At 40.3% G+C, this 13,309-nt stretch overlaps 1 protein-coding gene across 2 annotated transcripts in view; it reads left to right on the top strand.

Moving 5' to 3' along the window:
• PUM3 (pumilio RNA binding family member 3) overlaps positions 1-13,309 on the top strand; it is a 44,583-nt gene that overhangs the window by 10,612 nt on the left and 20,662 nt on the right. For both annotated transcript variants that reach the window (XM_025931517.2, XM_086684926.1), the window contains 9 exons: positions 502-577; positions 1,829-1,922; positions 2,188-2,254; positions 3,483-3,657; positions 4,550-4,653; positions 5,662-5,740; positions 7,656-7,754; positions 8,638-8,691; positions 12,497-12,577. In XM_025931517.2, the coding sequence (XP_025787302.1) occupies positions 502-577; positions 1,829-1,922; positions 2,188-2,254; positions 3,483-3,657; positions 4,550-4,653; positions 5,662-5,740; positions 7,656-7,754; positions 8,638-8,691; positions 12,497-12,577 (829 nt within the window). The remainder of the gene's footprint in view (positions 1-501; positions 578-1,828; positions 1,923-2,187; positions 2,255-3,482; positions 3,658-4,549; positions 4,654-5,661; positions 5,741-7,655; positions 7,755-8,637; positions 8,692-12,496; positions 12,578-13,309) is intronic.

Raw genomic sequence — 13,309 nt, forward strand, 5'->3', positions numbered from 1 at the left:
CTTGGGATATTCACGGAGAACCCAGCGCTCCAGGAGAGACCTCGGTATCAGATGTCTGCCCAAGGCACACGCGTGTGGGATCCATAGGATGATGTCACATATGTTTATGAAAACGTATGAGAATTAGAATGGGTTGGAAATTTCTTCCTGGGAGAGTTCTGAGAAAATGAAGGACAATTTCCTACCAGCTAGGTTTTGAGATACTTAAGCCTTTGGTCTCTTGGACTTGTTTTATTGTTTTCTTGACATTTGAGGTTTGGGCCATGAAGATGTAAGCTGATGCATAAAATTATACCTTGTGACATGAGTTCTTGTCTTTGAGAAAATCATTTTTCTCCGGTTGCTCTGGAATAGTAATTTTCACCTCGGAGGTCCACTGCCTCCAGAGAGAAAAATCCCTCTAACTGGGCGGACGTACCCTGGTGTGGTTTTTAGTTTCTTGTGTTGGAAATAACATCTTTACTTCAGCTGTGATTCCTCCTCCTTTATTCTCGTTTGTAGAAAAGACTGTGACAAAGAAAAGAGAGTCAAGTTGATGGGTGATTTGCAGAAGCTGATTCAAGGGAAGATTAAAACAGTAAGTAGGGCAGGCTGGTAATGGCATTTGTAACAACTGAAACCAGCCCGCTCTCAGTAAAGGCTGGGTGACTGTTCCCAATAGGCGCGATACAGTTTTAAATGTATTTGGCCCCAAATTTCAAATACCTTTTATGATACTGAGTAAATAAAACCTTTCGTAGTGAGGGACCTTACTCCTGGGGAGTTAGTAAAATATCAGTGATCTTTTAAAAATTCATTTTCAGAAATTTTACTTAAAGTAAATCAACGAGCCTGGCATGGGTCTCGAACTCACAAACCATGAGTTCATGACCTGAGCCGAAACCAAGAGTCAGACACTTAACTGAGCCTCAGGCACCCTGAAAAGTTGTTGTATTTCATATACCACCTCCACCCCCCTCACAACTACTGGATAAATCAGATCCTCACTGCAGGACTCGTGGATCAGTAACCATAAATAATCAGTTATGCAAAATGATTCTTTACTGTGCCATGTTATTTGCTTATTTTAATGTTTACTTGAGAGAGAGAGAGAGAGAGAGAGAGAGAGAAAGAGTGTGAGCAGGGGAGGGGCAGAGAGAGAGGGAGACACTGAATCTGAAGCAGGCTCTAGGCTCTGAGCTATCAGCACAGAGCCCCATGCGGGGCTCGAACCCAGGAATCGCAAGATCATGATCTGAGCTGAAGTCAGATGCTTAACCACCTGAGCCACCTGGGCGCCCCACCAGTCTACTTTAATAGTGCTTTTTATTTGTTGCTCATTCTGGCTTTAAAATTTTTTAGTTCCAACAAGTCAAAAAATGACTTGCTACTCGTGTTGCAAGGCTTTTAGATCAGTCTTCTATGTATACCTTATGTTGCCAAGGCCAGACATTCTTAGATCACTTATGTAAACAAAAAAAATAAGAGAATAATAAAATTTTTGAATTGGAAAATTTCCTTTAGGCAAAGTAACTTTCAGAGCCATGAGAAATAATAGTATGTATAACCATTAAAGAGGTTTGGTTTGATTTGCTTTGTTTTTAATTATAACGATAGGAATCTTGCAAGATGGTTAAATCTGTCCCAGTGTTGGACGGTAAGCGGCAGAACCAGGAATGTCATTTTGTACAATTAAAACGAGCATTTCTACTCGCGAGTAACCTAGGTTTGATTTTGTCCATGAAGACCCTCCCTTGTTCCTGGGAAGGAAAGTAGCAGCAAAACAGAAGTGCTGTGATAGAACTCTTCAGAGAGATCCGTCTAACAGCCCGAACTGTCTTCCCTGCAGATGGCATTTGCTCATGACTCCACTCGTGTGATCCAGTGTTACATTCAGTATGGTAACGAAGAACAGCGAAAACAGGCTTTTGAGGAGCTGCGAGGTAGGTCTCTTCTGTTGGAGATTAATCGTGATGCTTTACAATAAGTCACTTTTTCTCTTGAGATACCTGGGACTGCCCTGGAAAATGATCCTTGTTGAGGGAAAGCAATGTGTTCTCTGCAGGACCTCTTTTTGTTTCTATGGGTTCTTTGCATGGGGCGAGCAAGACAGTTGTTTGTTCCCAGGATTGTGTGTTTACACAGTTCTCTGATACTGGAGGGCCGACGTGAACTTGTCAGCTCATGATAATGTATTTTGTTTTTCAGATGATTTTGTCCAATTGAGTAAAGCTAAGTATTCCAGAAACATTGTTAAGAAATTTCTCATGTACGGGTGAGTTTTGTTTATAACATATATTGTCGTTAGTCTTTTAAAGGCATGGACAACACTTGGGCACTTGGTCTGGGATCCTAATCACCAGCCCGGGGCAGATGCTTGTCGTGTTGCTGGGGAGCATGGTGTGAAAAACAATTATCCAAGTAATGTGAATGATGATACTGCCTTCTCCACTCTTATTTTGACATCCTGGAAGAAGAGAAATTGAATGATGAGCTTAGAATTCATTACCCATATTTAGAAGGTGCAGGGCTGGGAGGGGAAAGGGAGGAGGCCCGGCGGGGTCAGTAGGTTAGGGAACGTCCGGATGGGAACACTTCCTAAAGTAGCTGGAATTGCGGCTTGCCCTGACTTCTCTGTTTGAGCACCACGTGCCCAGATGTGCTAACCATAGAAAAGTTCAGTTGACAGAATTTTCAAAAAATGTGTTTCTGCCTATAATTATCAGCTGCTCGATCATGTTAGAATGTAACGTAAATACTTATAATGACGTCCTTTTTTTTTTTGAAGTTTGTTTATTTTGAGAGAGACGGAGACAGCACAAGTGGGGAGGGGCAGAGAGAGGGAGAGAGAGAATCCCAAGCAGGCTCCATAGCATCGGCACGGAGCCCTGTGTGGGGCTTGAACCCATGAAGCTTCGAGATCATGACCTGAGCTAAAATTAAGAGTCAGACGCTTAACTGACTGAGCCACCCAGGCACCCTGAAGTCCTGTTTCAATTAGACGATCCTGTTTCCTGGCCTCTTGGTCTTTCACCTTCCCTTTCTCTCCGTCTCCCCTACTTTTTCACGCCAAACAGTTTAATACGGGCTCCTGGCGCTAGGAACACAGTGCTGGCCACAGTTCTCTGTGCATTTAAGTCATTCACCTCTTACCTTTCACAGACCATGTTCTGTCTGTGACGTGACCAAAGAAGCTGAGTCACAGAATTCAAGTAACTTGCTCAGGATCTTTCAGCTGCTTGGCAAAGTCAGGTCTCAGCGGCCAGGAGCAAGTTGGCTCCTGAGCAGGCTGGGAGCTGAGGGTGGGGGGAGGACAAGGCCAATAAGGGATAATGGTGGGGAGGCGGGGGGGGGGAGGGCGGGGGAGGATGAGGCGGGTGGCTCTCCTGCCCCAGGTGGGCTGCCCCGTGTTCTAATGGGCCGGTTTCAGGAGAAGTTGGGTTTTGTGGCCGCCCCACTTCCTCCTCCTGTTGCTGATGTTCTCCCACCATCCCTGGCTTTAGGAGTAAGCCGCAGATTGCAGAGATCATGAGAAGTTTCAAAGGGCACGTGAGGAAGATGCTGCGGCACGCGGAGGCGTCCTCCATTGTGGAGTATGCCTACAATGACAGGGCCGTCTTGGAGCAGAGGAACATGCTGACGGAGGAGCTCTACGGGAACACGTTTCAGCTCTACAAGGTGACGTTCCAGTGCCCTGGTCTCAGAATATTCTATTTCTGCTTTGTCTGGTCCATTAAGAGATTCTCCTACCCTTCGTTCTCTTGGATTATTTTGTCTCTGGTGTGATGAGCAAATGATCAGACTTCCATTTCCCTTTCTTCCGGGGCACGATGTCTGAATCCCCTTTAAATTAGACTGCACTGTTCCTCTCTCCCGAGTTCCCTGCGTAATGCTTCAGGACATCCGTTTCTGCTGGACTGAGGTAGAGGTCTCTTCATAGTTAGCAGAGCTTTGTAACCACCCCCTAACCAGCTCGGGCTCACATGTATCGGGCTCCCTGTAGCTGCCTTCTGTGTTTCTTCCTGTGTGTGGACTGTCCTTCTCTAGGTGGAATCCAGGGAGGAAAGGGAGTAGAGAGAACCAGCCTTGGGCACGGTACAGGGTTGAATCCATTAGAGGCCAATAAGGGGACTAGGACGATGAAAAGGTCTATTTCAGACCTTGGGACCTAAATGCACCCATCTCTCTCCAGAGATTGCTTTCCCCAGTCAGGTCCAGCTCCTAGCTCGTTTCTTTTGTAACCGTCACTCTGGGAATATCCATGGTGGCAAGAATTTGTGAGCTGACTACCTGATCTTACGATGAAGTACGTGCTAGGTAAGGTGCCTGTTGACTGGCTGATTTGGACGGTTGTTTAAATACATTGATGGGTGTATAGAGTGGGAACCAGAAAATCAGGTTACTCTGTGGGGGTATCTACAGCGGGGCGTTCGTTATGTGAATATGGGAAATCGAAAATTTATATTGAGTTTATTTAAAATAACTATAATTGATTTGTCTTTGCTGTGATGTTGAAGAAACTCGGTTAAATTTAAAGGAGTTTAATTTTTTTTTTTTTTTCTCATTGCAGTCTATGGATCACCCAACTCTGGACAAAGTATTAGAGGTACAGCCCGAAAAGCTAGAGCTTATCATGGATGAAATGAAGCAGATTCTAACTCCAATGGCCCAAAAGTAAGAAAGCTGTTTTTGTCTTTTCTTAACAGATGGCATTCGAAGGAAGAAATTGTTCTATAACCCTTGCAGAGGAAAGGTAGATAGTTACCCAAATAGATTCAATTATTTGAATTGGATCATAAAACTTAGATGCTCAGGCATATGGCCTCCCTGGAGTTTGTACCATAGTGGAGTAGTTAAGGGGTATCCTTTGTGACCCAAACTGCCTGGTTGTGAATCCTGGTGCCCCCCTCAATTTTTAGCTGTGACGTTGAATAACTTAACCTCTGTGTGCCTCAGTTTCCACATCTACAAGATTTGGGATAATAGTAGTACACGTTCCGAGGAGGATTATGAAGATTAAATGGGTTAATATTTCCAAAACACTCAGAAGCAGTGCTTTGCCCATAAAGGCCACATGTGTTTGCCAGCTGCGTAGATACTTCTTATCAGCTCCAGGTCTTTGGTGCCTTGACCGTGAGCTTCCACCGTACGTCTGAATTCAGCACGTGTCGCGCTAAGAAGCTTAGATCGATTCGGTGTTGTTGAGGTCACTGATACTGTTTCCTTCTATTCATGTTTTAATTGTGCTAGGATTATTTTATGAAACTAAGCGTTGTGAAGGGTGCTTGACAGAAAGAAAATAGCTATAAAAAAATAGATGCACATAAGGATTCCTAATCACAAGTCCATTGTTGGGTAAGAAAATGTAGATGTCCTTATTGAAGATGGGAGAAAGTTATTTGGAATGATGATTTCCTCTAGAGATACTGGACATTTGTGCTCTGGTTTTGGTTCTAGTGGACGACACTAAAAGATTTTTATCATCTAAAAGTTTGTTGTTGTTGTTGTTGTCGTTTTTAATTCTTAGTGTATTACTGAAAAGATGCACTCTGCCTGTGACAGACAACATTTTCTAAAACCATTTTACTTACTTTGAGTATTTTAGGACGACTGAGGTTATCTGTGTCCCTATTATTGTAGTGCCAGATCTGACATATTCTCTTCTCCTTGTCTGTCTTTCAGGGAAGCTGTGATTAAGCACTCATTGGTGCATAAAGTATTCTTGGACTTCTTTACCTACGCACCTGCCAAGCTACGATCAGTAAGTTCTTGCCTTTAGTTTTTAAACCAAACATAGAGGAAGAGCCACATTAAAATGTAAAACACTGCTTTAATGGACATTGTCTTTTGGAAATTTTAAAGAGTTGTTTCCTTATTTAGAGAAGATAAGGCACTAAACTCCCTTTGAACGAGTCTACCAATTCCCTTTAGAAATTTGCCAGAAGACTGTGGAATTGACTGTAGTTTTATGAATTTTGTTGGGTTTTTATATTTTAATTATAAGCCAGATACTTACTTTAATTATAAGCCAGTCCTCCAGCTAACCACACTGAAAATTAACGGATAGATACTCGGCATTCAAGTAGTTTGAAATTCACCCAGGCTGATACAAAATTCACGTCAACGTGAAAAGGTTAGGGGAGGACACTCACGTAAAACTAAATGGACCATGAGAGACTGGACCTCATATGATAGAAGGTAAGGAACAGAGAGGGAAGGTAATTTGTACTGCCCTTCAGGTCAGCGATGGGAATACAAATGAGAATTCATCATTTACTGCCCTGAACTTTGCTTGCCTCATCAAACCGTGACCACATTGCCCATTCGTCCTCATTTTATTAGTAAGGGGTAACTAAAATAATAACCCTGACTGCTTTTTAACAAATACGCCAGATTAAACATTCATAGGAATTTTGACCCTCTCACAAGTTGGCATAGAGAAGAGAATTTTCCAAGAGTAAGCTGCTCACCTCAGCTTGTGGTTCAACGACTGTAGCAGGTGCTGCTTCACTTTTGGGGATTTCTCTCTTTTCTGCAGGGCACAGTATCTCACAGTCCTGGATATTTTAAGGCGGGACAGTATTTTGAGATACGACAATATGAGCACTGGAATATAGTCAGTGGTGGAAAATCTTTGTCATTATTATTTATTTTTTAGTGTTGAATGTATTAATCACAGAACATCATTGGGAACTTGGTGTGAATGTACAGTAATGGGACAAATCTTCCCTGGCCCTGGGGGCATTAACTCTCCAACTGGATAGCTTTGAATAGATTCATAAGTTTAGATATGTAAGCTGAGCGCTGTATTTCTGGGACCCATCCTGGGATAAGATTACAAAATCGTTACGGATGAAATGACGTATTTCTTATTGAAGAAAATAGTCTCTTTCCTGGTCGGAGACTTTGTATATGTTTTATTTATTTAATATAAATTTTTAAGTCGGGAACAGACTAACGTGGGGCCTAGCAGAACTGTCGGAACTCATTTACCTCTATGTGCTAGGCTTCCCAGATACAATTAAGAAATTAGGTACATTGACCATGCAGAAAGATTAAAAATACGCTAAATTACCTTGTAAGACATTAATAATTAGGATTTTACTAAAGGGGTCATTGATAAATGAGGACCTAGTCTAACAGACTCATTATTCTTAGGGAAGTATCAGTTGAGTGTTTTTACGGTGAATTACGAAAATGATTTCTAGAAGTAATCCAGTGACAGACTGAAAAAGAGAAACTTTTTCAGCCCAGATTAGTGTTTTGTTTTCTGCTCATTACACACACGACCGTTTTAGGGAATAATATTGTATCTTTTTTATCTGGCTTTACTATTAAAAACTCCCTCCTTCTACAGCCACTTCGTAGCTTTATTTTTCTTGAAAAATCTTTTAGAATATACAACACACATACATACTTTTCTGAATAGATATTGGTAAAACTCCTCGGGTATTTTAATAGAAATCGCGTACCACCGGTATTCACTGCCCTCGATGGCGAAAAAGAGGCGTAGGAAAAGGTTGTGTTTTCTGCACGCGTCTCTATACGATTAAAAATGAAATTGTTCTCCACCTCTACTCTCTGTGATTCTCTGTGTATAACTGGTTCTCAGTAGAAGATTTTAAAAAGGCAGGAGGAAAGGACAAAATAAAGCCATGGTGGCGTTTGTTCCCCAGGAAATGATCGAAGCCATCCGCGAGGCGGTAATATACCTGGCACACACACACGATGGCGCCAGAGTGGCCATGCACTGCCTGTGGCACGGCACGCCCAAGGTGAGTGTGTCGCTCGCGGCTTGAACCGCCTTCCCCTCCACTCTCCCGCTCCTTTGGTCTTTGCCCTGATGTGTATCAACATTATCTTTGCAAAGTTGAGCCTCAGGGCCTCCCAGGAATTGGATTTTCTTAGGGCCTAGTGTTTCTCTGTTGGAGTTTTCATTAAAGTACAAAAAGCTTGAGTTGTCTTTATTTGGGAAGGTACCTGTCAAGCAAGTAGAAACAATATATATATCAGGCTTACCCGTATAGAAGTTTTGGTACCTGTCAGGTTCTTTGATTCCTCATTCAGTGATCTTAGTGGGGGGAGGGAGAGGCAGGAGGAGATGATGAACACGTGAGATGATGCTCTCGTGGGTGTTCAGTACTTTGAGGGATGAGGTAAAGATCCGTGTTAGTTGCAGGAGTTTAACACGAAATGATCCACATTTCCTTGATCAGTATAATTTTGTCTTGTAAAAGTGTTGTGCTTTGCCCACTTTTTAAATGAATACCACTTGAGTTTCTGGTGAACCAGTAAGTATTGAATACCGTCTGTATGCTACACCCTTACGCATTTCCAGTCCGTTCACATGCTGAAAGAGATCTCTCCATTCTCCCTGTAAAAGAAGGTATTTCCACTGGGTTTGCCTCACAGCTAATAACTTTAGGGTTCCGTACTTAGGTCACGATGGATTGTCACGTACAGGTCTAATAGGATTGGAATAGCTCTGGAAGGACTTAAAGTACATTGCCGTGTTTTTGGTTCTGGCCACGTACCTGTTTTCACTCATGAGAAAAGTGTGCCAGACTGGTGGAAATTTAGCATTCTAGACATTTTTGGCCATGTAGTTTTTAATCCATAACTACAAGTTGTAAGACAAATTAACTTTTCTCTTTTAAGGACAGGAAAGTGATTGTGAAAACAATGAAGACTTATGTTGAAAAGGTGGCTAATGTAAGTATAAGAAAAGTACAATTTCTGTTATTTTTTGTTTGCTTTTTGTCTTTTTTTTTTATTTTTAATAAAATGAAATCACATCTATTGTAGAAAATTTGAAAACTTCAGAAAATTGCCAACAAGACAATTATTCATTATTTTAGTACAATCTCTTTCTGTGCATCTGCCTTTTTATGGCATTAAGTTTATACTAAATGAGATTTCTCCTTTTTGCATTTAATTTCATACTGTGACAACTTTCCATTTTTATTAGATATTTTTGAAGTCCTGATATTTAACTTCTTTAATGAATCTGTCCATTTATGTTATTAAATGCAGAAATTACTGTCTAGAATAAATTTGTAAAGTCAGCAGAGAAAATTCCAGTTGTTAAGTTTTGTAGTTCTTTGGAACCCTTTGGAGATGCTATAAAAGCTCTCCTCATGAAATCATAGAGGGTATGAAAAGTTTTTTCCAGAGAGATTAATCGCCTCGAATGATAGTATTTCCATGTATTTAAATACTTACTAGTTTTCCATAGTATTTCTAGAATATACATAGTAGCAAACATATGTTAAAGCTTCTGATTTACTAGGGAACTAAAATTGGCCACAACAACTGTATCCTATGAAAAATGCAAAGAGAACTCATAGCAGCTGGTGGCCACTTTGGACACCGATAAATTGGCACTCTGTGCCTATGGACGTTCGCAGCTGGAGACCGGGGAGGGAGTATAAGTCCATGTAAGGCAGCTAACTTTTCTGTAACAAAATGAAAGCAAAGATTCTCTAGTGAGTTGTTTCCAACATATGAGATTTTACTGTTTGTTTTTCATCGTGAAGTAAATCTTCTAACATTTTAATTTGAATATTTTAAATTAGAAATGAGTAAAAACCGAATGTTAGTAGAAAATTCTGAAAGGTATTAATAGTAAAAGACATTTCTTTCTTTCTTTCTTTCTTTCTTTCTTTCTTTCTTTCTTTCTTTCTTTCTTTCTTTCCTTCCTTCCTTCCTTCCTTCCTTCCTTCCTTCCTTCTTTCTTTCTTTCTTTCTTTCTTTCTTTCTTTCTTTCTTTCTTTCTTTCTTTCTCTCTTTTTGAGAGAGAGAGTGAGGGGGGGGGGGGGATGGACAGAGAGAGAATCCTAACCAGGCTCTGTCCTGTCAGTGTAGAACCCGATGCAGGGCTCGAACCCACAGACCATGAGTTCATGACCTGAGCTGAAATCTAGAGTCTAATGCTTAACCGACTGAGCCACCCAGGTAGCCCCAAAAGTAAAACACATTCTTAAATAATAAAATTAGATTTGTTTTAATTTTACAGTTGTATAAACAGTTTTGGGGTTTTTGTGTTTGTTTTGTTTTGGAGAACCTGATCCCAGCAAGGCATTATGATAGTAACAAGAAATGGACAGCGCAGTGCCTTTTTTATCCCACGGAGTTGCTTCTAAAGAGAGGAGATAAACTAGTAACTGCCCATGGATTTAATTTATGGTTATTTAGACATGTTTAATTTTCCACGTATTGGGGATTCTTGACATACTCTCTTATTTCAGTCCTTTTACGCGTATAAAGACTTATCATCTTGTGGCCTGGCCTGTGGTCTGTCACAGGATCTTGAGGAGAGTTTGTTTTGTGGAATTGGTGCGTGTGGTATTCCATAAAGGTCAGATCAGGGTGGTTGACAGCGTTGTTCATCTCATCAGTGTTTTTACTGATCTGTTTCTCCTTGGCTGCTTCCATCAGGTGCTGAGAAAAGTGTATTAAAAATCTCCAGCTGTAATTGTAGAGGTGTCTTTTTGTCACTGACGTTCTGTTCCAGTTTCTTTTGTATTCACCCAGAGATACTGTGTATGTGGGCATGCTTCTGTGTGTGGGACTTAAAAATCAGAGACTGGTGGTTGTGTGCTGTGTACACATTGTTATGCTTTGTTTGCTTCTCTTAATTCACCTCAGGGTCTTTTTATTTCTACACACACACACACACACACACACACACACACACACACACACACACACTTTGTACCTCCCTCGTTCTTTTTAATGACCGGATAGTGTTTCATTATAGGACTTCCGTAACTCAGTTAACCAGGCCCTACTGTGGGATACTTGGGTAGTTTCTAGTTTTTTGTTATTTCTAGTAGTGCTAAAGGACATGCCCTTTGTGCCTTTGCGGAAGATAAATGCCTGGAGATAGAATTGCTGGATCTGAAAGTATGTGCATTTAAAGTTTTTATGAATGTTGTCACTTGGCTTTTCAAAGAAGTCGAATGACTGTACATTCTCATCAGTGACCAGCACGCCTGTTTTTCTCAAACCTTTGTCAAGTTAGTATATTAGCAAGAGTTTTCACTTTTGCCTATATGATAGGTGGAAAATGGTATTTCGTTGTTTTAATTATTGTCCTTAATTAATGAGTATTATTTCCTATGCTTAAAGCCAGCTGTCCCATGTTTTCTGTGAACTATGTTCTTTGCCCATTTTTAGTAGTGTTGGTCTTTATGGTAACGATGTTAGACTTTGTCAGTTTTCTCCAGTTTTTTCTTTTTAATGTTTAGTTATTTTGAGAAAGAGTGTGTGTGTGAGCAAGGGAGAGGGGTAGAAAGAGAGGGAGAGAGAATCTTAATCAGGCTTCATGCTCAGCATGGAGCCCTATATGGGGCTCGATCTCATGGCTGTGAGATCGTGACCCTGAGCTAAAATTAAGAGTCAGAAGCTTAACCCACTGGGTCACCCAGGCATCCCTCTCTGGTTAGTTTCTAACTGAAACATTATTACCTGCCATGTTCTTTATACGTGGCTCTGAATGAGTATTTTCAGAAGTCACATACCCTTTCCAAGTAAAAATGATTGATATCATTACCTAGGATACAAAAAGAATATGCCACAAACTATGAAAATGCTTTTTTTCATAAAGTAGAAGTTCTTAAACTTTGGAACAGTGTCAGCATCGCGGAAGTAATTCTCTTATTTCAAGAGGTGACCTTTAAGTCACCACGGACATGTTTTGATCTTGTGCTGCTATATTAAAAGCGGTTATTTTTACCTAATTCTCATATTCATTATATAAATATATTTTTTTAGTTTATTTTTTTAGTGTTTCTATTCTAATTAAACAGGATTATTTTAAAGAAATTAGACACTAGGGGCGCCGCCGTGGCTCAGTGGGTTGAGCATCGGACTTCGGCTCAGGTCATGATCTGGCAGTTTGAGTTCGAGCCCTGCGTCGGGCTCTGTGCTGACAGCTCGGAGCCTGGAGCCTGCTTTGGATTCTGTGTCTCCCTCTCCTCATGCTCTGTCTCTCTGTCTCAAAAATAAATAAACGTTAAAAAAAAAGAAAGAAATTAGACAATATACAAAAGAAAATGAAACTATTACAGTGTCCTTCCTTCCAGGATTTTCTATGTACACATGTGTATTTATACTTTCTTTTTCATGATTGATATTATATATACGTAGTTCTACATTCTTGGGGTTTTTTTCCCACTTCCACTTGAACTTTTTGAGTTTAATTTCAAGTAGTAATTTATTAACAGGATACTTATTTTTGAGAGGTGTTACATCCTGGTTAAAAAACAAGTGAGTCTCGCCTATTTGATACTGAAGAATGTGCTTTTGCTTTTCTTTGTTTCTTGTAATCAACCTAGAATATCATTAACTAGGTCCTGATAAGAGAGGAAGTTCCTTTGAATGGCTTTTATCTGTCTTGTTTCTATCACTTTAGATAGTCTTTGGGTTGATAATCTTTATAAAGTGACTCCAGGGGTATACTAAAGGGGAGAGGCTGTACATGTTTCTAACCTTTCCTGGCTTCCCTTTCTTACAGGGCCAGTACTCCCATTTGGTCTTATTGGCGGCATTTGATTGTATTGATGATACTAAGCTTGTGAAGCAGATAATCATATCAGTAAGTAATTAATTCTGATGGTCTTGGATAGAACTTAAATTTGTGGCTGTGTCAGTTTGACTTCATACCTATAAGTGTAAAGACCTGGAAGTGTGCTTTCTGCCAGTATTTTGTTAGTTTTATTTATTAATTGGTTCGTTTGTTTAGTATTTCATTTGTTTTTGTTTTTCTGATTTTAATAAGATATAGTTGACATATAACATTATGTAAATTTAAGGAATACATTGTGTTGATTTGAGATACTCATTTATTGCAAAATGATTACCACCAAGTTTTTATTTATTTTTTTAGTTGACTCAGTTAAGTCTGTTTTGGACACTTGCTTCTTTCCTGTATAAAACAACAATACTGTAACTTGATATTAATAATATTATTTTAAATTTGCAAAAGACTGGTTAAATTAGGGTAACATGGCTGTCAGACCACAGGACATGCTAAATGAAAAATTAGCAACGCAGTGCTCGGGTTTGCTCAGAAATTCATTGCCATAGTAATTCTGCAGTTAGTCAGGAACCCACAGGGAACGGATGCCCATGACCTTTCTCTCCTTCCTTTGGAGAAACGACCTGTGCACAATTACCCAACTTATCAGTGCCCCTTCCTGGATGGAGCTGATAAAACTCCCTCAATTGCGATACTCCTTAGAGCTTCCGTGAAAGCTTTGTCGGAGTCCTATTAAAAATTCTCAGAAAATTCCTTTTCATTTCAGCAGTTCCTTGTAGCCTGGTCCAG

This window comes from Puma concolor, chromosome D4 (genome assembly GCF_028749965.1).
Source record: "Puma concolor isolate L17-30 chromosome D4, mPumCon1.1.hap2, whole genome shotgun sequence".
NCBI lineage: Eukaryota > Metazoa > Chordata > Mammalia > Carnivora > Felidae > Puma > Puma concolor.